This window comes from Arvicola amphibius, chromosome 6 (genome assembly GCF_903992535.2).
Source record: "Arvicola amphibius chromosome 6, mArvAmp1.2, whole genome shotgun sequence".
In the NCBI taxonomy this organism is placed as follows: Eukaryota; Metazoa; Chordata; class Mammalia; order Rodentia; family Cricetidae; genus Arvicola; species Arvicola amphibius.
In genome coordinates this window covers 151,665,069-151,691,879 of record NC_052052.2, presented here as the reverse complement: position 1 = coordinate 151,691,879, position 26,811 = coordinate 151,665,069, and the positions used below count along the sequence as shown (strand labels likewise).

The window sequence follows — 26,811 nt, the reverse complement described above, 5'->3', positions numbered from 1 at the left end:
AACATCCTGTCCCTGAAAAGTAACCTTCTGTTCCCAAAGGCCTGCATATTTCTGTATACATCTCCCCACACACACCAGGTCCAACATGCCTGGTCACTAGCACCTTGGGTGTAAAGCAGCTGGCGTTCCCCTCCGCTTGTACCAAAGCAGATCACACACCTTTATTATCCTCAAAATGTAACAAACAGGGTAAGAAATCCCACCCTCCCCCCACCCCTCCCTGCAGTCCAAGGGAAGCATTTAAAAAGCCCCGCAGTCAGGCTAGGAGTTCGCCTGTGGGGCTCGGGACGCCGGGCGCCCCTCTATACGGCTGTAGTCCTCCCGAACAAGGGGATGGAGACGGGCAGACGCCAAGCTCCGTGCTCCAGGGGCTCGCGGCTGCTGAGCTCTGAGTCGGTCCAGCTGGGGAAGACCCGGCGGCTGCGTTCAGCCTGCAGACAGAGGGCAGGGCAGGGGGCGGCGGGCCGCGGGGCGCTGGGAAGATGCAGCGCCGAAGTATAGCCCCGGTCCAGGAAGAGAGGCTTGTAACTCGAAGGCGGCTGCTCCTGCTTCTCCGCGCTGTCGCGGCGGCTCAGAAAGGGCGTGACGATCTTGCGGTAGAGCCCGCGAGTGTCCGTGAGCACCTCGCTGTAGGGCGGCGGCGGCTCGGCCATCAGCACCGCCTCCTCGTAGCACGGCGGCTTAGACATGTCCGATTCCGCTGCGGGACGGGAAGCGGGCTGTGAGGATGAAGCCGCCGTCCCCAGCCTCCCGCAGCCACCACCCCCCTAGCCCGCTTCTCCCGGTGCATCGGCAGGGAGCGCTCGCCTGCGGAAACGCAGCCTTACCTTGGCGCGGGTAGCTCCAGGGCCGAGGCGGCACGGAGAGGTGCGGTGGCGGTGGGTGCGGCAGTGCGTGATGGTGTGGGTGCGGATGCGCGTGCGGCTGCGCGGGCCCGTGGTGCAGCAGCGGATGCACGTGCACGTGCGAGTGCGCGTGCACAGGCGCCTCCAGACGGCTGCGGTGCGGTGGTGGCGGCGGCGCCAGGCCCGGAGGACTTCCAGCCAGGCTGCCCTCAAGCTCGAGGGGCTCCAGCTCCAGAGCACGCAGGTTCTGCTCCCTCAGTCGCTCCTCCTGGCGCCGTTTGAGGCGGCGGCGCAGGAAGCTGCAGAAGCAGCAGAGCAGGACGATGAGACCCCAGATGAGCCAGAAGCCGGCGAAGCACGTGAGGAACGTGTAGGTGCCCTGGGACATCACCATGGCTGCGGCGCAAGCGGCAGGTCCTCGTCTGCTTTACTGGACGCTGGGCTCCTCGGCGTGGCCCTGGGGCCGCGCCACGCTCCCAGGTGCCGCCAGCGTCACTTGGGGACCTGCGGCCGGGGGCTGCCTGCGGCGGGGCTCAATGGGCGCGCATGCCGGCGGGGGGCAACTTTGGTTCCCGCTCCTTTCCATGGCGCCGACCGGCGCGGGCCTGCTTCACCCGGGGCCGCGAGCGACCTGCGGGGCAGACACAGGGCTCAGCGAGGCTCGCCGGGATCCCGGGTGACTCCCGGACTGCACCCGCGTCCCGCGCAAGGCCGGGGATGCCTCCTTGGTGGGAACCCCCGCACTCCCGGGGGCTGGGTGACGTCACCGAGGGATGACGTCACGCCTCGAGGTTTCCCTGATAGGGTTTCCCCGAATCAAGACCCGGCCACCGCGTGCCGGCGCGACCCAAAGCAGGCCAGCAGGGGGCGCGCGGAGTCCGCCCGCAACACCAGGGTCCAGCTTCGAGGTGGTTTCCAAGGTTGTGAACACTAGGGCACTAGGATGGTCTCGGCGCGGTTACTTTGGGTGGGGAAAAGGATAGTCCATCAACTGGAGGTCCACTTGCAGCCCGCTTGGCGCCCAGCTTCTGCCCTGCACTGCTTCCAAATATTGGCCACGCCTGTAAGAGACTGGCGGATGCCTGCCCCTGCATGCCACCGGCCCAGCCTTTGTCTGCTCGTGACGCGGTGTGCTGGGCGTGGGCCAGGCGCTCTTTCCTTCCTCCAGGCGCCTCCGCCAGCCGGATTCCAGCCCCAACTTGACTTCCCTCACCACCTACTCATGCGCAAACTCCACTTGGCTGTGCCTCTCTTACTTCCAGCCCTCCCCCTCCCATCCACCAATTCCTTTCCCTCTTTGGAGAGGGGTGGAAAATTAGATGAGGTTTGTCTTTCGGACCCACCTCCTATCACAGCAGGGGGCTGAGGAAATCTCTGCACGGGGAGAATTTAGAAGCCCTGACTGCTGAGTTAAGGGCAGCAAGCGACAGACAGGTCACCATCCATGCCCACGGCCCTTTTTGAATGCTTCTACCAGGGGCATTGTTAAAACCCAATTCTTTGGATAACGATTTATTTCTAACTCACAGCTGAGAACTGGAGGCAGCTAACTGCACAGATGGCAGTGCTAATTTGAACCTAGGCCTAGCACCAAAGCCCTGGCCTGAACTTGTGGGAAGGACGGTTTTCCAGGGGCTCTGAGCAAGGGCCTGCCCTTGGCACACCACCAACCCTCACTCAGCTCTGGTGCCCACAATCATCTTAAGACCCAGGCTGAAAGGATGCCAGGCCTTGGCCACCCCACCTTACCCAGATGGCTCCTGTCTGCCTCTCTGGCTGCCTTCAGCCATGTGTCACTTGGTGCCCATGCCAGTCCTATCCTCCTGGGCCCGCGTTCCAGAGCAGACAAGGGTAAGAACAATAGCTCTGCCCGCCCCCTCGACAACCCCACCATGAGGCTGCCATGGTGACGCGGCCCAGATAAAAACACGATGCTGCCAGTCACCGGGAGTTAATTAAATCTGTTGTTCTTCTTTCCTCGAGCCCTCAGGAACGGGAATGTTCTGAGGGAACAGGCACTAGCTCGAGGTTTCAGGCCAAAAGGGCAGAAACAGTCCTGGGGCAGAAAAAGTGTTCCTGTTCCTGTGGTTGGAGGTAATGGTGCTTGCTAAATCAGAAGCATCTGTCAAGAGCCAGGTGGGGGCGGCACGGGCGTGCAACTGTGAAGGTGGCTTGAGCCCAAAAGACTGGCCACCGTGGACAACATGGCATCATGGCTCTGAGTATATAAATTAAAGGAAGCTTTAAATGTCTGTCTAGGTCATCAGAGCTTGTCTCTTCTCTCCACGGACATTTTTGCTGTTTCTGAGACGGGCGACACTATACAGTACAAAGTGGCTAAACTCAGGAGCAGTTCATCTGCCTCTGGCCATGCCACTGTTTGAAGGACGAAGTGACACCTTTATCACCCTTAAGACTCCTTTCATTCCCTACAGCTAGTAGGAGGTGTTAAGGGTCAGTCTGTATCTGCGTTGGTGACTGTCCACGTGGTGAGCTGGGGATGAAAATTCAGTGTGTGAGGGCGCTCAGCACGTGAGAACTTGGTAGTTAGGTTAACTAGTAGCCATATATGTTTTCCTGTTCCTTCCTGTCATAGGTCTTGGACCACCTGTTAGGCATAGCTCAGGGAAGTACTATACGATGGAGACTGGCAGCTTTAGGCTCAACAAGGATCAAAGCACAGAAACTATGCCCAAAGGGCACCTAGCTCAGCAGACTGGGCATTAGGCCAGACTCCAAAGACTAAACCCCGAATCTGTGTGCTGCTCTCACTGGTGCAAGTCATTCTGTAAGGACCAAGAAACATCGTTCACTTCACTGTGAGCAAACTGTGGGTCAGAGAAATCTCTCCCTTGAGAACATACCGCCGAGTCAGCCTCTGACGACATTCTGTCCACCTAATGCTAAGCACACTCTCTTGCTGGGGCGACAGAGGGCCAGTCACGCCTAAAGTCTCCCTCCTGTATACTATCTACTCCACAACAGCTGCTCAGTACATAGGCACCAAGAGGGTCATTCAGATCTTTTGAAATGTTCTACTGAACAGGCCAAACTTCTCAAACCCCGCGGTCCCAGGGGTCTTTCCTGCCTCTGCATGCTTTGACCCTAGCTGGGAGAAGCTGCAGACTCAGACCCAAGTCTTCCTGCCTCCACACCATTGACAGCAAATACCTGCGACTTGCCCACCTTCCGTTGGGAACCCTGCCCTCCAGATGGACTCATCTTCTGTATTTCCTCTTTCTCTTTATTCTTGCAAATTACTAAACAGTGCTCAGGATTCCATGTTGATTTGTGTAGCATTCAGGGCATATGCTTTGCTGGGTTTTCTTAGACCATCCTGGGATTACACCAAGGGATAAAAGCAAGCCCCACCAGGGCTTTCCTACCCACTCTGCTGCCTGGGTCACCATGGAAAGGACTGAGCTAGCCTCTGCAAAGGGTAGAGTTGTCTGCTTCTGGGCTGAGGGTGAATGTTTCAGACTCGTACCTCTGAAACTTGTACAGTGTCTGAACTACATGAAGAGGGAGCTTGTCTGGACCCAGAAAGCTAGCTCCACCATCACTTCAATCAGTAGGCCTGGATGAGACTCCAGTTCTCATTTTCTCGTCTTTTATCTCACTAAGTAGCCCAGGCTGGCCTTAACCCCATGACAATCCACTTGCTTCCACTTCCTAAAAGCTGGAATTACAGGCAAAAGCCACCACACCTGGCTTCAAAGTTCAAATTTCTAACAATTTCCTAGTAGATTTGAAGCCAGAGAAACTCTGTGACCTAGATCTTGGCCTCCAGAATGAGTTCCTGCCAGGGCCTCTTGGCTTCCTCCCTGCCCTGGGCTGGCTGAGGTCAAAGCCTAGCGATCTTGGAATGCTCTAGAGTGTTACTGAAGGCTCAGTCGACCAGCACACAGAAGCTAAGTGCCACCCGTTGAAGTTACTGGAGGTGTCCTGTTTGATATTTTAGGTGTAGGAGCTGGGCCGGCATATATTCATACATGTTCATTCTTGGGAAATATTACTGAATATTACTGAAGAAGAAGCCATTGCCCAGTTTTTAGCCCTCATGGGGCTTTTGTTTTTCTTTTTCAAGACAGGATTTCACTATTTAGTTCCAGCTGTCCTGGACCTCACTATACAGATCAGGCTGGCCTCGAACTCACAGAGATCTGCCTGCCTTAGCCTCTGCCTCCCAAGCACTGGGATTAAAAGTGTACACCAGTACACCTGGCCCTTAGAGTGGCTTATAACCAGATCAAAGCTCTAGTCATCTATGAGTAAAAGAAAAAAAATGATATGGAGTCAGGGAGTAGAGAGAAGTCTGGGTCACAGGGACTCAGAGTGACAGGGTGCAACTCTGGGCATATGCCTGGGAAGGAGCGAGCAGGCAGGAGACAGTGGCGGAGTGTAGTGTGGTGCACTGACGGGTGGGTGGAGGAGAGCAGCTGCCACCCTGACCCTCCAGGCACCACTGGCTTCTACAGCTGTGATCGCAGCAATCCTTGAGCAGCCCAGTCCTGGCAGGAAAGGCACATCAGGGTACACAGGTGACATGTCTACACCTCCTCCTCACACCACCCTGGATGCACTGAGGCCAGAGTGAGCTGAACTTGTCGCAGCTCCCAACATCATGGAGCTGGCCATAACCTTACTTTCAGCAGGGCTCAGTACTGGCTGGGACCCTGGCCTTCAGGGTCTTGACCTAGGTCTGTGACCTGACTACGGCCCAAAGAAACTGCAGGACACCAGAGTCTGGAGCCCCAGTGGATCTGCAGACACAAGGATTTCTTTATGTACTCATTTCTCAGGTCTGGCCCTGCTAGGGGCAGTGTGGGAAGAAAGGGGCAAGACATCAAAAGCCCATACTCAGCTAGGCAGTGGTGGTGCTCACTTTTAATCCCAGCACTCAGGTCTACAGAGTGAGTTCCAGGACAGGCTCCAAAGCAGAGAAACCCTGTCTTGAAAATCCAAAATCAAACCAAACAAACAATACTCATATGAAAACCCTGTTCCTGTGGTTTCTTGTTTCCCTTATTCTGCATCTTTGTTCTTACAAGGAAGGAAGCCACGTGATAGGGAAAGCTGATGCTCACGTCTCTTAAGGAACAGCCTGTTGTAACAAGTCAAGCACTCAAGGGAGGTGTGAATTCAAATCCTGTTTCTTTGCCTGTAGAACAGGGATGATAAGACCTGCCTTAGGGGCTAGAGAGATGGCTCAACAGTTAGGAGCACTTGCTCTTCAAGAGGACCTCGGTTAAGTTCCCAGTACCCACAAGTGGTTCACAATGATCCAAATCCCAGTTCCAGGAGATAACGACACCCTTTTCTGACCTCCACAGGTGCCAGGCACACATATGGTGCACAGAATCTCAAGCAGGGAAAATTCACACATAAAGTGAATAAATCAAAAAAAATATTTAGAGATTTGTCCAATAATGCCTATGGTGGGGGACGGGGTACAACTGAAGTGAAAACACTTTAAGCGCAATGTACACACCTGCATGTGGCCAACTGACGGCCAGCACCCTGCATTATGGAGGTGGTCCGGCAGAAATCACCCCACTTTACCATGGAGTGCATGCAGTCTAAATAGAGTTAAGACCTTCAACTTTAACACAACTCATGCATGTGTTTTGTTGGCCAATGACTAACAATTTTGAATATTCATTTTGTTCCTAACATTTGCACAAAGGCCAGCTTTTATGTTTGATCTCAAAAACTGGATGATCTAGAGACACGAAGTCTACATATCGTACGGTGGCATGAACTGATGAACATGGTTACATCCCTCATTCCCAGTGCTCCCGTGACCCGAGGAGGCGTTTGGGTTTCCAGCCTCTGAGCTGGACTGGCTAATCACTGGGCCCAGCACTGTGAGGCCTGTATTTGCCAGACTTTCTCATAATCAGAACAAGCTGTGAAAGTCAGAGAGCTATGTGCTTAGAGACTAGGACCTGGGGGTTTCCCAGAGGGTTAAGGCAGTCAGACTGAGGCTTGGGCTCAGTTAGAGAGAAAATGGAGGAGGAGAGAGGAAGGCAGCTATCAATAGCACACCCTCTACTGAATGTGAAGGGGAGAAGCCGGCTGATTCAGCGGGAAAGGTGCGCCAAGGCTTGAAATGGGGAACTTCCTCACTGGAAGAACATGAAGGGAGGCTAAGAATGTTCCTCTGGCAAGCTCCAGGATCCTTTCCTGCCTGGATCACATGGGGAACAGGGGCTGTGTCAGCAGGAACCTGCGACAGACCCAGCTCCAAGGCCTGCTGGGTGTTTGACCTTGGACAAGTCTCTGCACCTGCTGAGCCCCCTGAGACCTCCTCTCTCAAACAGAGGTAATAAACTTACCTTGCACAAGTGCTCAAAGGATTAGGAGATTATGAATGTAGAGCACTCAGCTCGCACACAGAGCAGGCAAAAAAAAGAATGAAAGGGACCTGTGACTAATTCCCCAAGTCCCTGCCTCTGGGAGACTCACGCCTGACTTCCCAGGTAGCATCCATTTAAGGGCATCTTATGCCAAGGCCTCAAATGCTCCAGGTCCTGGGCACCAGATACTCCACTGAATAGAAAAAGAAACCTAGGGTGGCTGTGGTCTCAAGGGTGCTGTATCTGAAGCCTGTGGTCAGGGTTGGCATCTGCTGAGTCAGGCCCTACTGGAAGGGGGTGCATTTCTGTCTCCAGCACACCGCCTGCTGAAGGGAGGTTGGGAGGGAAGCCAGAGGTCATTTCCTCTGACTCAGCAGCCATTCGGGGGGCTTCCTTGGACAGGGCACCTCCATGTGGCACTGGCCTCTTTGCAGGCCAGCCTCCATGCCACTACACATAGTCAAGGCATTGTGCACAGACAAGAAAGGGGCACTGTGGTCCAGACAATGAGCTGGGTCGCTCCCATCTGGCCTGGGACTCAGCTTCCTCGGGTCAGCAATGTTCTTTGCTCTGCTTCTAACCCTCCCTGGAGAATGGGGGCCAGGAACACCAAGTGGAGGTCCATCGCTGGCCCATGATCTGGCACATGCCCTGGCCATGAGGGGAGACACTGGCTAGGCTATTTCCTTTTTCCTAGTAAGAAAAATCACCTCTGAAGAATGCAATTTGGGGCCAGGTCGTGTGGCAAGGGAATCAGAGTCTACCCCAGTGGTGGTATTAGTAATGGTAGTCACCCGGCAGAGACCCCCAGACCCGACCTCCTCCTCCCGAGACAGGCCCAGGGTCTGGGCCGCCTCCACGTTTGCAGCCACCCTGGGAGTCCTATTGCGACGACTGCAGCCACGTGGGAGCCGGCTCGTGCCCACGGAGCCGCTCGCCCTCACCCCACCCTCGACGTGCTCAGGCACACCCAGACCGGCCAAAGGAGCGAAGCTCTCTCCACAGTGCACCCCCTTCCCCCCCCCCCCGCACCCCCGGCCGTAGTGGGGGAGGGGGCGTCGCCACCCCGCAGTCGCGTTGCTGGGGAGCGCAACCCCGTTGCTGTGGCAACGGTTTCCAAGCGAACTGGTGGCGGCTCGCGCCCGGCTCGGGCTCCCTCGCTCACTGGCGCTCTCCTTCCCCTCCTTCCTTCCCTCCGGTGTGGGCTGGGGGAGGGGCTGCCCGCTGTCCCGGTCAGGGTCCGGGTGGAGATACCAGGTTAAGGCTCTGAGCCACCCACAGGGAGGGTCATTAGCCCGAAGACCATCTTCCGCCCGCGCCCGGTTCCCGCCCGGCCCGCAGCCGTCGCGGTACTCACGGGCCCAGGCATCCTCCTCGAACTCGTCTTCCTGCCTCAGGGCGAGCGGCCCCGCGGACAGAGGCCCCAGCTTGAAGCAGGCTGCAGCCCGAGGAAGCAGACAGAGGCAGCGAAAGCCGCTCCGAGCGCTGGGCTGGAGGCGCGGGACGCGCGCACGGGCGCGTGCTGAGTCTGGCGTGCGCGCGCGCGCAGCCAACAGAGGCACCCCCCCCACCCCCTGCCACACGCCGCCGAGGCTGCTGCGAGAAGGAAGGGGTGCCCACCTGCCGCACCCAGACACGGCACACACGGGTGCGGGCTCGCACTACCAAGGGCATCCTAACACAGAGAAAGTACACTCTAAACAGCGCCTGGCAACAAGCTACCCAAAGGGGGCACACACTGGCAGCTTCGTGGCACAAAGCGGCCATACACGCAGATTGCTTAGCGGAGCAGCTGAGTTCACGAACCCAGACACTCACACAGCGTAACATGTACATGTCCAGGCATGTAGTGGGGGCAGGGGCTAGCGCAAGCCAGCACCCCAGTGTGGCCTTCTCCTAACTCAGGACCCCACCCACTCTATTCAAGAAGGTACACATTACAACATGCCTACTGAGAAACAACGCAGACCCCCACCTGAGTGCTGAATCTCCAAGGCGTGCTCACCGCAAGGGAACAAATACCTTGTAGAGCAGGCTCCATCTCAAGCTTGACCCAAGCTATACTACTGACCTTTCTGTTTCTACTTCAACTTCTCTATGGCATTAAGGGTGATCTTCCAAAAGTACCTCCCACCACATCAAATAAGGGACAGTTAGGGCTTTGAGAGTCAGAATCTTGGCCCTTAGAAAAAGGCTCATAAAACCAGTGAACCCAAAACTAGCTTTGGTCACAGTTGGTTCCAGGCGTTTTGAAAGTTGGCATCAAGCACATTGCCCCCCAAAGATGGTATGAATGGTGCCCACAGTTCAAAGTAAGCTGTGCCACCCATCCCCAGTGAGCCAAGAACTCCATGTGTCTCCTAGTAGTTCTATTAAAAACAAGTGAGAAAAAACGCACGAAATCCACAAGTGATGTTGAGGACTCATGTCCACCATGCCTTAGGATGGGAAAGAAGAGCCACTTCAAATAGCCACCAAGTGTCCAGCCCCTTTCTTTGAGCATGAAACCCCAGGTTTCAAGGGGGTTGTCACTGCCTCCACCTATTCAAGAGTTAGATGCCAACGAAAATTCTGTTCCAAGATACACTGGACACATTTCAAATCTGGCCACTAGGATTCCAGAGACTTAAGAGATTCAATGATGCCAAGACAATCAATCAGCTGGAGAGCCTTGCTTCTGGCTGTCATACCCTCCTGTGAGGAGTTAGCAACTAGCAGGGGCCCCTTTTGTCTGTTTTTTTTTTTTTTTTCTCACAGCTCAGGGGATCAAACCCAGGCCTCTCACTCATGCTAGAAAAGCACTTCTACCACTGAGCTACACCCAGCAGCCTCCCGTTGCTTTTGTTTGTCAAGACAGGGTTTGTGTACCCATGGCTGTGTTGGAACTCAGTCTGTATACCAGGCTGGTCTTGAACTGAGATCCTCCTGGCCCTGCCTGGAGTGCTGGGATTAAAGGCGTGCGTGGCTACCTTCCATATTCTTAACAACCTACAGCACTTCTACCTGGACCACGTGTTTGGCTGCACTGTGTATACGAGATAAAAGCCCTGCACTATGTAACGTGCGTGGATGGGGATAAGAGAGAATGGTTTGCCGAAGTTATAGTAAGGTGCTCTTCTACATGGTGGGTTAGGCACTTAACAAAACCCTTCGGGACCCTCCCAACATCCAGCAGAATCATCCGAGTATAGCTTCCAAAAGTGGATGATTCTTACCAGCTTCAACTGCAGCCACTCCTTTCCCAACCCATGTTCATCAGCCATTTGATGGGCACAGCTGGCCTTGTCCTGGAGCGTAGCACCTCCAACCCCATCATGCTCAATGTTGTCCCCCAAGACATAGCCCTCTAGAACCCTCTGCCACAATGCTGATCATACCGATCCCGCGTCTCCTTGCCTACCAAGTTAGCTCAGAGCTGGCAGGGACCTGATCTTCATTTGGGTCCCTAGTTCTCACCATAGGACTATATAGGGAGTGGAACTTTTTGACAGTGTTGTTGGGAAGCTTTACAAAGGATTTAAGGTGACCCTAACCTTAGACAAGGATTTTCCTGGATGCCTCTTAGCCCAAAGGAAGTTGCAGGGCCTGGATCAAGTAGCAGGCCAAAGATTTCATGGTGTTACACTCATCCTTGCATACTTTCCTTCATCTGGCTTGCTTTCTATCCAGTGCAAAACCCCTGCACACCCCTATTTCCTTTGCATGGATAGAAGCACCGGCAAACATTCTATATGCTAGGAGGCCCATGCAGAAAAGACACCTGCTGGCAACTACTGGTGTGATGGCACGTACATATAATCCTAACACTACACAGGAAAGCCAGAATAAGTGAAAGTTTAAGGCTGGCCAGCCAGGGAGCACCAGTGACTCCCCAGCTGTTTCAGAGTCTCGTAGTTGATATGCAAGGAAACTGGCACCCTCAGACAAGAAAGTACCCGCGCAGAGTCAGCTTCAAAAGTTGCCAGACTAGAAGTATAGCCATGGCTGTCATGTTCACAGCATGTGGTGCCCAGCTCATAGGCAGGGTGACTCCATGGAATCCTGGGAAGTTAAGGACCCTGGGAGGAATTTGCAAAGTCTGGGAGAAGTTTGTTGTTAAAGAGCTCTTGCTCCCCACTCCCCCGAAATTTGCACAGACTCCTCCCTTCCCCTAATGGATCTTGCTAATTCTTCAGGTGACTGCTTTAGGACCTGGTAGTCACTAACTTCAGAAACTCAGGTGGCTGGTCCCTCCTACCCCTGCCTCATCCTTCCTACTCAAACCACCCAAGTAACTCAGATCATCTTTGGTCACCCACAGGAGAAAACATACAGCAGAAGGCCAGATTAACAGACTCAGGACTGGTGTTTCTTACAACACCTCCCATTTGCCTCTCTACACCTCTCAAGTTTACAAGGCCACTTTGGCCTCGGAAAGTCTAAAACCCAACCAGATATGTCTATCTCTGTAGCAGTCAAACATATAACCTAGCTGGTGTCCAAGGCTGTGTTCCACCTAGGAGTAGAGAAACCCAGAGACTGAGTTCCCACACCAGGGTCTGATTGCTTGTAAAGTTCTTAAGATTCTTGGGCTTTTGAAGGGCAGCCCCTAGTCCCATTCCAGGTCCGCCTCCAATCCCTTTGGACTGTGCCAAGAAACAGGAAGAATCCTTGAAACACCAGAAATAATTTTAAAAAAGAGACAGGCAGGAGTGGCTGGCCAGGCTTGTGCTCAAGACTGTATTCGCACAGAGACACGTGGCAGCTCACATTGGTCACACAAAGACACGTGGCAGCTTACATTGGCTTTAAATATGCAAAAGCCAGGGCCTTTTATGGTCCCACGTTGTCCTAACACTAGCATCAGGACGGCCATCACAATCTGGGACGGGCCAGGGCTAGGGTCTGGGCTTAGGCACAGCCTTACCCAACCCTCTTCACACACTGGTATACACTCAACCCCTACCCCCAGCAGGCACACACAGGGAAGGGTGGATTATTGCTGGGCACATGTCTACTTTTATGAGGGATTCTGGAATGTTGGAGGGGTAATGCTAACCCCTCCTATGGCCTGGGCTGGGGCACTTCTGAAAAATGTATCTTCAGGACATGACCCAGAATAAGGGATAGTATGCAGGTGACCCATCTCATGGTCTGATGGGTCCCAGTCAGTTCAGTCTGTGGTTACAGCATGACCCAGGCCTAGAGGATACAAAGCCCCCATTTCCAGCTCTAACAAATGCTGAGAAAAAGTGACAGCACTGGGCACCAGAAGGTGGTGGTTTAAGTCCATGACAGGCAGGCACAGGCTCACTTGGAGGTTGGTGGTGACCAGTGCAATGCTGGGGGTCAGAGGTCTGACCTGGCCCATACTCTGCTCATCTGGACTGGGCCCAAGAAGCCTAGTTTGGCATTGGCTCCTCTGCCAGCTCCTGGCTCTCCCAGCCAGGGCTAGATGCCCTGGGGTGCCAGACTCAGGGTGGAATTAAGATCGCTCTGGTAGCTATATACATTCGTACAAATACATAAATACATAAAGCCCCGAGCTCCACAGAGAAGAGCTGAAGGGACGCACCTTTGTCCCAAGATGACCCCAGGCCTTGTCAAACTCAGCTGGGCCAGGGGCCGAGGGACGGAGGACACTGGGGACAGTTCCGGCTGTGTTCCCCAGACCACGACTTGAGTGGACAATGGGGGACACCACTGTGCAAAACTGTAAACGTCACTGAGAGTAGCTGCTACCGCCAACCACTGGTAGGGGCCTCCGCCTGGGGGCTAGAGGCGGGTGGGGAGCTCCTCCTCACTGTCGCTGCAGTCCCCACAGCAATCCTGGAGGGACAGGGAAGACATGAAGGGAGAGAGGCACAGCAGGTGCCATTAGTCACCATTAAGGCTGACCAAGGCCAGCGTCATGCCTAGAAAGGGGGTGTGGGGTTCCCACAGTCTCAGAGTAGCAGCTTGATCAAAACGTGGTGACATCAGGGTAGAGCTTTCTAGCAACAGACTGCAGAAGACTAGAAAGCTCCCAGGATCCGCAAGGGCAAGGCCTTTGTCCATCCCTTGGACAGACAGGCACAGGGAGACAGATGCTAAGTAAGGTTAGCAGCTTGAAGGGGTCAGGGTACAGGGGAGCAAGCAGCAGGGAGGGAGCGGGTAAGGTGGGCACCAGACTTCTTTCTCCTACATCTCGCCTCTGTCATGGAAGGGCTGCCTGGGGCTCCCCACAGTCGGGCAGCAAGGCCAACCCATGAGGAGCCCACACTGCTCACCTCTGGAAGAGAAAAGAGGCCATGAGACCAGCCAGGCGTGGGGGACAGGCAGGAATGAGGCACCTTAGGCACCACTGGAAGGGCTGGAGGATGCCTATTCCCAGTGTTGGTGGGCACCAGCTCTACCTCCCACCCACTATGGAACAGGCTGGGGGCACAGGTCAGAGACTGGCAGGACTTACTTGGCGACTGAAGAGCCTGTGCAGCAATCCCTTCTTGGGGGGTGCAGGTGGCTGGCCCTTCCAGTCCAGGTCTGGGGGAACTGACCCATCCAGCCCAAAGACATTGAGTTCCTGGAAGCACTCGGTCTCCACCATCTACCCAGGAACAGATGACTATGAGAGGGGGCCCCAGGGATACCTCTCCTGGAGCCTGCCCCACTTGCAGGGTAGTCCCTACCTCATTCTGCCAGGGGATGGACACGCTACCCGTGGCAAACTTCTGGTAGAAGTCTTGGTCGGTGGGTTCCAGATCCACCCCTTTAACTGTAGAGAACTGTTCGATGTCCAGAACGTCCTTGCAATAAATAGCCTGGGGCTGGGGGTGAACAGAGGGAGGAGTCAGCAGGCCTGGATCTCAATTACCCTTGGCCTGGATCTGCCCTGACACCTGCAGCTCCCTGGTTTGGAGACAGTACCAAGGCACCCCACACATTCTCTGAGGCACGTTTCACCCATCGACTAGGGTCATGACCCTTTGCTGAGCAGTGACCTAATAAGGCTCAGCACAGTCCTGGTACTAGGCTGGGCTGCCGCTTGCATGGGACTGCCTGGGTATGTGGCTAGGGTTGGGGTGGGAAGGGGAGTACTGGCTCCCTGTGTAGGGACTAGAGAGGGTCTTTAGAATGTGCAGAACTGGAGAGGTTTTTCTAATACCTTCCCAGTTCCTCTACATTCGAAGGCCACTTTCTTTTCTATCTCTACACTGCTTTCAAAATCTTACCACAAAGGAAGTCAATTAAAAAATTATCATGGGCTAGAGGTGTAGTTCAGTGGTGTAGAGCATTTGCTCAGAGTGCGTGAGGCCCTGGGTTTCTTCCCCAGCACACATACACTATCTACCAACTACCTACCAATACACACTTTATCATGACCATCATATATTTGTATGTCTGACCTGGGAAAGTCCAAAGCTCCCTACAAGATATACCATGTATGACTTTGTAATTTTATATCAATGTATGTACTAAGGTAGAGAGAATGCTTGAGTCTGCGAGTTCAAAACTGCACAAGGCAGTACAATGGACCTCATCTCAAAATATAGCATTATTCCTGATAGCCCCGCCCCCAAGAAGAAAGATACCCTCATGCCAACTATGAATAAAATTTATATTCATATAATACAATATTATTCAGCTTTGAAAAAGAACAAAGTATTGGTGTATACTTCAACATGGATGAACCTTATAAGCATTCTTAGCAAAAGAAGCCAGTCCCAGAGTATCCATCTACTCACATAGAACTAGTGAGTTCCTGGGACAAGAGGGAAGCATTTGGAACCCTGACAGACATCAGGTCTTGTCTGGGCTCCGAAGAAGCTGGTGAAAACACCCTGGCCTTCTGTGCTGACAATCACACGACTCTTTCAATTGAACTGCATACTTTATGTGGGTTAACTTTGTGAACTCCCTTCTAATAGAGTTGTTAAAAATGTATTGTCAGCTGGCCATGCTAGCACGCCTTTAATCCTAACACTCAGAGGCAGAGGCAGGTGGATCTCTGAGTTCATGGTCTATAAATTAAGTTCCTGGTCAGTCAGAGCTACAGAAAGAAACCTTGTCCCTAAGAACAAAACCAAAAACAAACAACGACAAAAATTGTCAGTGCTGGCTCAGAAGTTAAAAGCTTGCACAGCTCTCCCAAGGGGATCGGATACCTGGGGCCTCCACAGACTCCTGAATTCACATGTACACACCCTTACACAAACACATGCAGGCCATTGCTTTCTTAATAAAAAACAACAACAAAACAAAAAGGCAGGGTTGGAGAGATGGCTCAGAGATTAAGAGCACTGACTGCTCTTCTAGAGGTCCTGAGTTCAATTCCCAGCAACCAACCACATGGTTGTAATGAGATCTGATGCCCTCTTCTGGTGTGCAGACAAACATGCAGACAGAACACTGTATATATAATAAACAAACTACTTCTAGTGTTAAATTCCAAGACGCTGACTTTATTTCTAAATTTGAGCCACTGACCCATAGGCAGTGTGACTACCTCATTAGAGAATACGCAGAGTGGGAATCAGCCTGGCAAAAGATGACCCAAAGACAGTGTGACTACTTCATTAGAAGATGCACAGAGTGGGAATCAGCCTATGCAGCAGATGACCACAGTGTGACTCCTTCATTAGAGGACACAAGAGCGGGAATCAGCCTGTGCAGATGATCACACTGTGACTCCTTCAATAGAGGATGCGCAGAGCAGAAATCAGCCTGTGCAGCAGCTCCAGCCTGAGGCAGCAGGATGAAGTCAGACCTGCTTGGTTCAAGTGCCAGCTCACTAACAAGGCTCATCCTCTCGGTGTGGGTGAGGTCTACCATGTGAGCCATCACTCAGGCTCCATCACCGCCGGCCTGCCCCCCACTTACACGCCTATCCTCTATGACCCATTCCCACACCTCATTTAGGGCTGAGACACGCCCCCCAAAGGTAGCTTGCCGTCCTTAGAGCATGGCATTGTTCCTGCTCTACACATACTTGCTCCAGCCAGACTGGCCTCATAGTTGCCCTTCTGTGTCCCGAGGCTGATCCTGCCTCAGGGCTTTGGTGCCTGCCTGCTCCTTTTGCCTGTACTGCCCATGTTCTTAAATCTTGGCATGATTCTCTCTTCGGTTCTACTTAGGCATCAGCTTCTCAGAGATCACCCTGTCTAAAGTGACTACACCTCCTCAGAGCTGCCTTCCTAGCCTGTTCTCTTTCCTCTGTCACTCAGTTGTTTGCAGGTTTATTTTGGTGTTTCTCTCCATTAGAGCGTAAGGATGACCTGGCTCTGAGGACCTCATTATCTACAAGGTCTGACACATATGGTATCCAGGTATTTGTAAATGCATAAACACATGTGGTTGACAGCCACCAAGCTGGTGAGCCCATCGCCTGAAGGCTTTCCTAGGTGCTCCTGGCAAGCTGTCAATCACAGGACCCAGTCTCCACAGACTTAGGGGGGAAGCAAGCTCCCACTGGGCCAGAAGGCATGTGATCCAGGTATCCAGTGAGGTTCTTTGGCAAACAGTCTCAGAATTTCCTTTCGAGTTCTTGAACAGAGTTGCTCTCTGTCCATTGGGTAGCTGGCTAGCTAAGAAGATGTGAGCTTGAGCTGCTGGGCCACCAGTGCCACTCCCTGAGAAAGATGCCCGAGAGGAATCGAGTTGCTGTAATGCTCCTGGAGCATCCCCGTGTCCACCCCCATCCTATCCTAACCCTAAAACTCCCACATGCACATGCATGCACACATACACAAATGCTCATACATACACTTTTTGGAGGGCAGCCCAACCATTAGATGGGTTTTTCCAACATTTGCACTGAAAGCGACCTGGCCATTGCTCCAAGCCCTCCTGCATCTTGGCTTGGCCTGACCATTAGCAAGGGTGGGTAGGACTTACATCAGGCTTAAAAGGTGGTTCCAGCATGCCAGCTCCCAGCCGCTTGAAATTCAGTTTCTTGAAAAGAGGATGCTCCTTTACCTCACGGGCACCACCTCCACGACACCCCAGGCGTTCAGCAGGGTCCTTGCTGAGAAGCTGTAGCAGGGTATGGATGGTTAGGGTTTTTTGAGCAGCTGAGGTACTCCCGGCTCCAGCCCAGGCCAGGCAGGCCCACCTATAGCTTGTTGTAGTACCTGAGAACAGAGTGAGCGCGCCTGTGGGGAAAAGTGCTCTGTGTATTCCTCGGGCACCTCCTTGACCAACCTCTCTACTTCTTCCCGCTTGATCTTCTTCTTCCTCTGCTGGAAAGGTGACTGGCCTGCAATCATCTCATAGAGGAGGCAGCCGAGCGCCCACCAGTCAGGGCTGAAGGTATACCGCTCATTCTTCACTACCTCCGGAGCTGGGCAGGGGCACAGGAGTCAGGGCTCGGGAAGCAGTAGGGAACAGACAGCCCTCAGGCCCCAGAAACAAAAACCAGGGGATCAGTCCAAACACTCGTTGGCTGGGTAGGCATTTCACTGGCCTGGTGGGACTCAGGCAGTATAAGAAACCACATCTCACAATGGGAGCTGATGTGGCCCTGAAGAGGGTGGGTGTCACATCAAGGTCCCCATGTCTGACTCTTCTTTTTGGTTTGTTTGTTTTGCTTTGCTTTGTTTTTTTTCTAGAACAAATTGGGTTTTTTTTTTGTGTGTGTGTGTGCGTGTGTGTGTGTAGATCCCAACGCTGGAGTTTGGTGAACACAGGATCATGTACACGTAGCCTTATGAGCTACCTTGTACACACCCAGCCCTAAACCCCCCACTACTTTTTTTTTTCTTAAACATGAAGTTGTCTGGCTTATTAAATGTTGGCAATCAATTCAAATTATTCTAAAAACAATTCAACTTCAGGATTCATGTAGGCCATATCAGGACCATGGAGCCACTGACTTTAGCTTCTGGATTTCATGAGGGGAGGAAAACACCCACTTGCTGGTACCTCCACCTGCCGGGCACCTCCTGCAGAGTCCCCCTCCCCACATCTCTAGTCTCAAAGCCCTCTAGGAGGCAGCTCTGAGGAGGTTTACAGCAGAAGAAAGAGAGGCTAAAAGTGGAGTGATTAGTTCAAGATGGAGCCTGGAAAACCTGGACTGCCCTGGGTTCCACAGTCCACATGCTAGGAGGGCTCCACTGCCTAGATCTTAGACAGGCATGTTAGTCCAAGCATGGGCCATGGAAATGCATTTGGCTTCCTTAACCGTCACTCCAACAGGTCCACCCAATCCTAGGAGTTCAATAAGTACCCAGCAAATGACTAGCAGGGGTTCACAATGGGGAACCGGCTAAGTCCTGGTCTCCTAATACATAACAACAACAACAAGTAGCAGTTTTTGTATGGGTTATCTACTCTGAGATGGAACACACACACACACACACACACACACACACACACACCGCCAAACAGCAGTGGGTAGGCCAGGCTTAGGACAGCACGGGGACCCAGGAGACCGGACTTACCCATGTAGCCCACAGTGCCCACACGGCCTTTGATGGTCTGGCCCTCGGGCACATGCACAGCCAGTCCCAGGTCAGAGATGCGGATGTGGCCTGGGTGGGGTATTGAAGCAGGTGGGTCCACTGACAGGCCAGGCCTTCCCATCACATCCCTCCCACTTGGGCCTTCTCACTTCTCACCCACCATGGTCATCCAGCAGGATATTCTCTGGCTTTAGGTCCCTAAGGGGAGAAAAAAGGCAGGTAGGATCAGATACTGCCGCTTTCCAAGAAGCCAGACACAGCCAGCCTCTTGTGGCTCAAGTGCCTGCTGGGATCGGGCATGGAGCAAGGTGAAGGGCTCATTTGCTGCCAGGGAAAAAGAGCCCTGCTCTCCCCAGGCTGCAGACAAGGCAGGGGACCAGGGCAAGGACCTCCAGAGCTGTTACTTTAAGAGCCTTTTAGGGTAGTGAGAAACAGCTCCAATCCAAAGTACTAAGGACTCCCACCCAGTGGGGGGACCCATCTGGGAGGAGGGAATTCTTGGACCTCATCCTTGGACTTGGTCACCCTTGATGGTGCAGCTCCCTTCCCTTGGTGGCCAACTCTACCTTCTCTGTCACATGAGGCTACTCTTCCATCCCCTCAGGGGCCGCAGTGAGGCTCAGGGGAAAGCGCCATCCATAAGCAGAGCTCTCTACTACTGAGCCCACCTGCAAGGCAGGAATGACGGTCTCCCAGAAAAAGAACTTGTGTTGGAAGCAGGGAGCTGACTAGTCAAGGTCACACAGAGAAGGGGGACAAAAAGAATTCACATAGTGGTCAGCTAGCTAGATCCCCAAACCTAGGCTTGAAGGCACTCAAATCTACCAAATGTGGGTAAGTTTGTGCATAGAGCCAGTGTTGGCTTGTGGCTAGACAAACCCCCAGAGAACTATCCTTCCACTGGCTGGCTTGACAGGCAGCCTTATCTGCCACTGTCATCTACCTGCTGCCCCTGTCCAGGAGGGACCAGTCCTGGAGCGGCTGTCCCAGAAGCTCAGCCCCACCTGTACACAATGCGTTCCCGGTGCAGGTCCTCTAGGCCGCAGCAGATCTCGGCAGCATAGAAGACAGCCCGTGCTTCAGGAAAGCCAGCCTGGCCCATGTGGTAGATGTGGAACTTGAGGTCGCCGCCATTCATCAATGTCAGCACTAGGCACAGTGCGTCCTTGGTCTCATAGGCATAGGCTAAGCTCACCTGTGCTCAGGAGAAACAAAGCTTCAGGCAGGAGCTGTGGGGGGTGCCTGAGGTGTGTGCACGTGAGTGTCTGTGCGCATGAGTGTGTGTGTGTGTGTGTGTGTGTGTGTGTGTACACATGTGCTAATAGCAGCCACCCAAACAATCTTCTCTGTGCCACTCCTTAGGGCTCAGCAGGCTTCCTGAGCCTGAAATAGCTCCTACCCCACCCTTCTTAGGTACTGCCCAGGGCAGGAAGGGCAGTCCCTTTGGCAGCAGGGAGGGACTTTAGCCTGGTGGGTGGGGAATGCAGATGACATGAGACAGCAGGGGAGGGAGAGAGCTCCTTTTGTACTTACTACAAACCTACTGTTCACTTTTTCCAGGATCTGCTTCTCATTGAGCGCCATGGCCTCCCCTTTCCGCTTCTTGATTCGTTTCTTTTCCAGTTTCTTGCATGCATACATCTTGCCTGTTGCCCGCACCTGGCAGGCACATACCTGTAGCCGGGGTAGACAGGAACAAATGGGGGCCAGCCACGCTCTCGCTGGAGGCAGAAGGTCCAGGGCTACCATACCCCATCTAGTGTACTCTGCAAATGCACCAGGAGGCCACTCACCTCCCCAAAGCCACCTTTGCCCAGAACTCGGTACTGCCTAAAGGTGTTTTTGGTCACTGGCTGCCTATAGGCAAGAGTAAAAGAAATAAATATTTATGCAGGGATTCCCACAAGGAAACCCCACAGCCTCGCCTACCCCAGACCAGCCTGCAAGGAGCACACCTTTCCAGCCACTTCCACTGCAGAAAACGGTTAAAGTAGATGCTGTCGAGGTAGTCGGCAAAAGGGGCCATGCTCAGGTACTCGTGGGTCAGCCTGTGGAGAAAGGAGCAGCCCATAGGGTTTGGTCCCTAACAAACCCAAATCAGCCTGAAGGCCCAGGCCTCCCATTGTATGTTGCTCAGCCCACAAAGCATCATCCTTGTCCTTGGGCAATCTTCTTACTACCACACTGAGCAGGAGACATGCATCCCATGCTGAAACACAGAGGGAGGCCACTGCTAAATTCCAACAGCATGGACAGGGAAAGGAGCTGAGCTTGCCAGAGACTTCAAGGACCACAGAAGCCCCTTTCCTTAGCATAGTTCTAGAGTGGTAGGGATGGAGCCTTACCGGGTCAGCTCTTGGAAGAGGTCTTTGCAGGGTCCCTGCTCTAGCCGCTGGGCACAGTTACTCACCAGCTGCCGGGGAACTTCGGGGATGAGGTCAGGACCCTAGGGACAGGCCACGGACAGGTCAATGCAGAGGCTCCCCTGGACAGCTGCCTACGCCCAAGGCAACACTGCCAGGTCTGTGGGTGCCAAGGGTGGCTGTGGGTGGGTAGTGCACTGGCTGCGTTTTTGCTGAACTCCCTTCCTGCCCCCTCCCACTTGAGACAGGGTGAGTGAGGCAGCCGCTGGCAGGCTGCCTGACCCAAGCTCAGCCCAACCCCTGGGCTCTATGCCCATGGTGCTGCCTGGAACAGCTCCACGGCACTCACTGCCCAGGCTGTGGTCACTCCTCTGCCTGTTGTCGTCATCTCTCCATCACGGCTCACTCACCGTGTGGCTCAGAAAATTCTGCATTAGTCGCCGCCCACACGCCTTCCGTTTCTCATCTGGGGTCACTTCATACTCAGCCTGCAGGGTGACAGGCAAAGAAGCCTGGGGCTGAGCGAGTGACAGATGTGGGGGGAAAGGGTGTGGCCAGGACCTCTGCCTGCCCTCAGCGCTGGGCAGGGCCCTGCGGCGGGGTACTCACCACCCCATCCAGGAAGGCAATACAGCGGGTCAGCTCAGGCCTTGTGGCGCAGAACTCACGAAATAACAGGCGCCCAATGGGCTGCCGCTCACACAGGCTGTGGTAGTCACGTTCTGCAGGCCAAGAGGGGAGCTGCTGGTTCACAGGGCACTATGGTCTATATACCCCCACATCTGGGATCCAGTAACTTCTAGCCCTAAGAGTGGTAGCCATTATCTTCTTTAGAACCCTCACTGTAATCCTCAGGTGGGTACCACTGTTACCCCAATGTAACCTGGGGGCTATGGGACCCAGAGAGGTTGATCAATTCAACTCTGTCACAGAGCCAGTCGTCTGGACTCCAGAGCCCAGGTCTCCCGGTTCACAGTTCTGGGGTTGGGTGTGGTCTGTGAGGTTCCGGCCCAGCCCAGCCCAAGCCTACACCTGTTGCCTGCCTGGCGAAAGTGCGAGAGAGGAAGCTGTGGCTTCCGCTGCTCTCAGCTGGGCCTCCTTCCCAAAGCAGGGTACATTCTACCCACATGCAAGCCATCAACAGGGACCTGGGACACCTCAAGTACTGTTCAGATCCTCACCCAAGAAATAGCATTGGGGTGAGCCCTTGTGCCCCTTCTAGAAATAACCGGATCAGACTTCTCTAGCTTTCATGGGTGCCCTCAGGTCTGGCCTGGATGAGGTTCATAAGCACAGGATTGGTGTTCCAAACCTGTTGGCCCAAGGCTGCCTTTCCTTCCTCCAGTCCATACCAGCTCTCCTCTTCCCCATGCCCACTCCACTGATACCAGTCAGAACCGATTCTCTCCCCTCCACCCATTTCAAACCTAGGAACCGAAACTGAGCTGGATCATGTAGTCTCAGTCTTCCCGGGCACTGGACACCCCATTCCCCATGGTGCTCCTGTGACCCAGGGCAAAGTCTGGCTGGAAAGGATCCTGCTGGGTAGCCTCCCCTCTGCTCGGGCAATCCGGGGCTTTACCCATGCCTCACCAAGGCTGAGCCGAAGCTCTTCACACTGGCTGATATGGGGGAACTGCAGCATCTGACGCCATTTCTTGCTTTTGCCTTTGCGATTCCCGCCACCACCTGCAAGAGCAACCAGGAGCAGGGTCTCACTGGAGTCCTGAGCTACCACACACTCTTGCACACCCCAAGAGCTGGGTCTCCCTGGAGTCCTGAAGTACCACAGACTCCTACCTGCCCCTTACAAGTTCCAGTATACACATGGTCCTTCTGGGCAGCCATGCTAAAGGCTCCCAGGATGAGAACCAGAAAGAGCAGTAAGGACATTTCTGCAAGAGGTTTGCCTCATTCACTCCCTACTCAGCAGGAATTCTACAGGTTAAGAAAGTAGACAAGAGCCTGGCCACCTGCATGCCTTTAATCCCAATACTCAGGAGGCAGAGGAAGGTGGATCTCTGTGAGTTCCAGGATAGCCAGAGCTGTTACACATACAGAAACCATGTCTCAGAAAAAGAAAGAAAGAAAAAAAGAAAGAAAGAAAGAAAATAGAAAGAGAATAGAAAGAAAAAAGCAAGCAAACAAAAAAGTAGACAAGGGCACCACAGTGGAGAGGTCAAAGAAGCCGAGGCATGCCAGCCAGAGAATCTATGTGGTATGGACATACTTGATACCAGGACAGCTCGGGCAATCCCCCAGGCCCTTAACACCAAGGGCTGCACCAGAACTATCTCCCTGCACACAGCACTGAGGATACCCCTACCCCTGACTTGATGCCTGCCTACCTAGGTGAGCCCCTACCTGTAGCTGCTGGGACGCCTCCAGAACCCAAAAGGTAGGGTAAATGTGTGCTTTGGCAGTTCCCACCCCAACCTGCTGAACTAGTGAGGGGTCATGAACCGCAGGTGGGGGGATCTCTGTGCGATCAAGGCCAGCCTGGTGTACATAGTGAGTTCCAAAACAGTCAGGGCTACATAGGCAAGGTCTCAAAAACCCACACTGCAGGAAAATGGAGCACGTCGGAGAGAAAGCCACACACGTCTTTGGGACAACACACTAAGGATGGCGGGAGAGGGCCGGGACCAGGAATGCCAATGCATACTGTTGGCTGTCACTGTAGCGCCGACAGCACCCAACTGTCACCTCCAAGGTGAGTGGGGGGAGGGGGAACTGTGTCCAGCACTCAGTAGGGCTGTGGAAAGAGGCAAGACCCAGCTCCAATTCACCCACAACCTTAGGCAATGAATTTCCCTTGCCTGGCCTCAGTTTCCCCAGTATTGTCTCCCCTTGACCCAGTGTAAGCAGTATAGAGGGAAAAGCTGCCTTCTGGGAAAGGAGCAGGGCTGGGTCCCTGATTGGGCTCCCGGAGGAAGAAGGAAGTGCTGCAGTGTCCCTTTGAGAAACCCTCTGGTGGCCCTGCTACAGCCTGTACCCCATTTGCCCCACAGCCATTGCTTCACTGCAAGTAAGAGACCAATGGCAAGGCCTCCCCTGAAGAGGAACTCCTCCCACTCTCCCTCCACCCGGGTCCCTCACCCAACCCTCCATTTGCTTGCCTCCCCCAGAAGTCACTTCCTCCTCTCCCTCCTCCCAGCTCTAGCAAGGCAAGAGCAACAAGTCACATGCAAATATCCTGTCCTGGAACTGTGGGGCTATCTGTGGGGCTCCCCTCCACCCAACCCTGCCCTCCTCCTGTGTGCCTCTGCCACCCGGGAAAGGAAGAAAATCCAAGTGAGGGTGCACACCCCCAGGGCCATCTCCCCCCCAACTAGATAACACACAAGTTCCGGAGAAAACTGAGTCTCTGAGTGGTGAGTTCAGAGCCCTAACGTGACAGTGGGAGGAAATTCAAGCCCAATCCCAAATTCAAGTTCCTTTCCCACCTCTAACATGAGTGGCATTTATTAAACGCCAACTGACCTTTGATCCTAGCACTTGGGAGGCAGACAGCAGGTGAAACTGAGTTCGAAGCCAGCCTGTGGTCTACATAGCAAGCTCCAAGTAAATCAAGATTATATAGAAAGACCATCTCAAAAACATAATCAACAAAAAAAGAGTCAACTGTACACATAAACCACAGGTTTCCCAATTGCTGAGGGTCACTTGGAAAGCTGACCCCAAGCTGTCAGCTGTTTGTGAAATGACTGACACCAGCAGTTAGTTCAAGGGTAGTAGGAGACTCCACGACAAAGAGGCTTTCCTCAAAATTTCTATTAAAAAAAAAAGAAAAGGAACAATGGTGTTAAGAGACAGGAAGCGTGCCAAAGGCCACGCAGGTGTGTATAGGTGGGGGTGGGGGAGCATAGCCAGTTCACGAGACAGGTCCTCGAAGGGGAGCCACTAGTCCCTGCTATGGTCACACTATCCCCTAATTCACCCAAGATCCAACAAAGACTACCCAAAGGTACCCACAGCACTGGCCCAGTAAGGCAATGCCCTCAGGGGCCTGAGGCTAGCCCTAGGAAGTGAGGCCTGGCCCCAGCTCTCCTTACTCCTCCTCCACGGCAGGCTGGATGACGAGGCAGAACAGAATGGCAGATGCCCCCAGAGGCCGAGAGGAAGGCCCAGCCCCTGAACTTGATAAGGGACTGGAGATAAGATAGCCTCCCTTGGGCACTAGGGACCTAGTCTGACCATCCCATTTCCAGGCAACACCTCCTGGGTGTGACATGCCATGCCCTGGGTAGTCAGAGGCTATCAGGTGCTGCACCACACAGGGGGCTTCTCAGAGGTACTGTAGACTCTACTGGGCACCTTTAGTCCTAAGCCTGGGTCAATTACAATCTTGCTGGGTAATCTGGGTTTAATCACTGGTTTGAGCCTCAGTTTCCCATCTGTAACCTGATATAGAACAGTGAAGCTAATGACCCCTTCAGGCCGGCAGCCCATCAAAAAGTGGAAAGCTGCCACCACGTTCCCGGAGTTCCAAAAAAGAAGAATCTTGTTCGTTGTTGGTCCCCCAGCACCCTGGACAGAGTGGGGCAGTACAGGTGGGTCTGGTGATTCTGTCGCTGAGGTAGGATGGCAGTGAGTTTAATGTCTGGTCCTGAGTCACCTAGGGCCCTCACAGAGCAGGTGTAAATTAACATCTGGAGTGAAACCAATAAGCAGACACCCCGAAGCACATCCATGTGCGCACTCACTAATTCCACAAGACTGGTTTCCAGCCAGGCTTTTCAACGAACAGCCCAGTATGCTCGGTCCCATTTATTTCTTTGTGCGTCTGCCCTAACAGGTCATTGGCTTGCTGTTTGCAAAAATCGTTACCCATTCACCCGTTTATAGTATCCGGAGTCTCCTAGTGAGTGGTGGTTCTGCTGGTAATGTACGTGTCCACAAGTTTCCCCATGTCGGTTGGGCTGTCTATGTAAAGGCTTGGTTCATTCATTCTCCAATCTTTACAGATTTCCAACTTTGTGCTGTTCAGGGCATCTGGGCCTGGGGCACGTGGGCACCTTCCTGCCTCTCACCTAGAAGAGGCCTCAGATACACGCTCCTGGGGCTCGCGTCCCACCTTTTTCTCTTCCTTCCCTTTCTCCTTTCATCCCCCACACCCGCCGTGACGCCCGCGGCGCGACCCCCGCCCCTCTTGGGCCCTTGGTTCTGGGGGCAGGTGCCGGGGGCAGGCCGGAAGGGCTTGTATCTGCGCTAAGAGTCCGGGTGCAGACTCCAGGGCACGAGGGTAGCTGGGGCCCAGGCGACCCGTGGAACTCCGAGGTCGCGCGCCCGCGATCCCCGCACCCGGGCCTGGCCGCCCGCCTGCCTGGCCTCACCTTCCCGGGCCTTGAGTAGCACCGTGTTCGCTACGATGTTCTCGAGCTCCATGGGCTGCAGCGCCGCCCGGCCCGCCAGGCCGCGCCGCCGGCCGGGACCGCCCGCGAGAGCCGGAGCCGATGGCGATCGGCTCGGCGCGGCTCGGCTCGGCTCGGCTCGACTGACCGCGCCGCGGCCTCCCGGGCCTCCCCGGCCTCCCCGGCCGCCGCCGCCCGCCGCGCACTCTGCGCCCCTCCCGGGCCACCGGCGCCGTCCCGCCCCGCCCCGCCCCGCCCTCTGTTTACTTGGCTCAGTCAATAGGCGAGCGGACGGTCCCCGCGCCAGACTGCTATTGGTCAGCCTCTTCGTCCTGCCCCGCCCACGGAGCCGGGAACTCGCTCCGCGCGGGGGAGGGGGCGGGCCCCGTTGCGTCGCTTCTTCCTGGTTGGACTGCGGGCGGGACTCAGCCCCTAGGTTCGAATTTCTAGGCCTTCGTAGGATGCTGAGCTGC

The 26,811-nt window shown here is 54.2% G+C and overlaps 2 protein-coding genes across 5 annotated transcripts; both read right to left on the bottom strand.

The window, feature by feature from the left end:
* Window positions 1-249: 249 nt before the first annotated feature.
* Window positions 250-8,660, bottom strand: Prr7 (proline rich 7, synaptic). The gene is made up of 3 exons (XM_038334274.1): window positions 8,562-8,660; window positions 828-1,476; window positions 250-700 (listed from the first exon to the last, which is right to left on the bottom strand). The coding sequence occupies exons 2-3, from the start codon at window positions 1,237-1,239 to the stop codon at window positions 303-305; spliced, it is 810 nt and encodes a 269-aa protein (XP_038190202.1). The 5' UTR covers window positions 1,240-1,476; window positions 8,562-8,660; the 3' UTR covers window positions 250-302.
* Window positions 8,661-11,854: 3,194 nt separating this feature from the next.
* Grk6 (G protein-coupled receptor kinase 6) lies at window positions 11,855-26,514 on the bottom strand. Of its 4 annotated transcripts, none has more exons than XM_038333947.1 (16): window positions 26,321-26,514; window positions 22,578-22,673; window positions 21,594-21,706; window positions 21,395-21,472; window positions 20,967-21,067; window positions 20,577-20,669; window positions 20,415-20,478; window positions 20,155-20,295; window positions 19,626-19,816; window positions 18,782-18,819; window positions 18,601-18,690; window positions 17,293-17,501; window positions 17,057-17,194; window positions 13,852-13,989; window positions 13,635-13,769; window positions 11,855-13,454 (listed from the first exon to the last, which is right to left on the bottom strand). In XM_038333947.1, exons 1-16 carry the CDS (start codon window positions 26,370-26,372, stop codon window positions 13,449-13,451), a joined length of 1,683 nt encoding a protein of 560 aa, XP_038189875.1. In that variant the 5' UTR covers window positions 26,373-26,514; the 3' UTR covers window positions 11,855-13,448. The 4 variants fall into 4 exon arrangements, with proteins under 4 accessions (XP_038189875.1, XP_038189874.1, XP_038189876.1 ...); XM_038333946.1 differs by having other exon boundaries at window positions 11,855-13,014; XM_038333948.1 differs by lacking the exons at window positions 21,594-21,706; window positions 22,578-22,673; window positions 26,321-26,514 and having other exon boundaries at window positions 11,855-13,014; window positions 21,334-21,467.
* Between the last annotated feature and the right edge of the window lie 297 nt (window positions 26,515-26,811).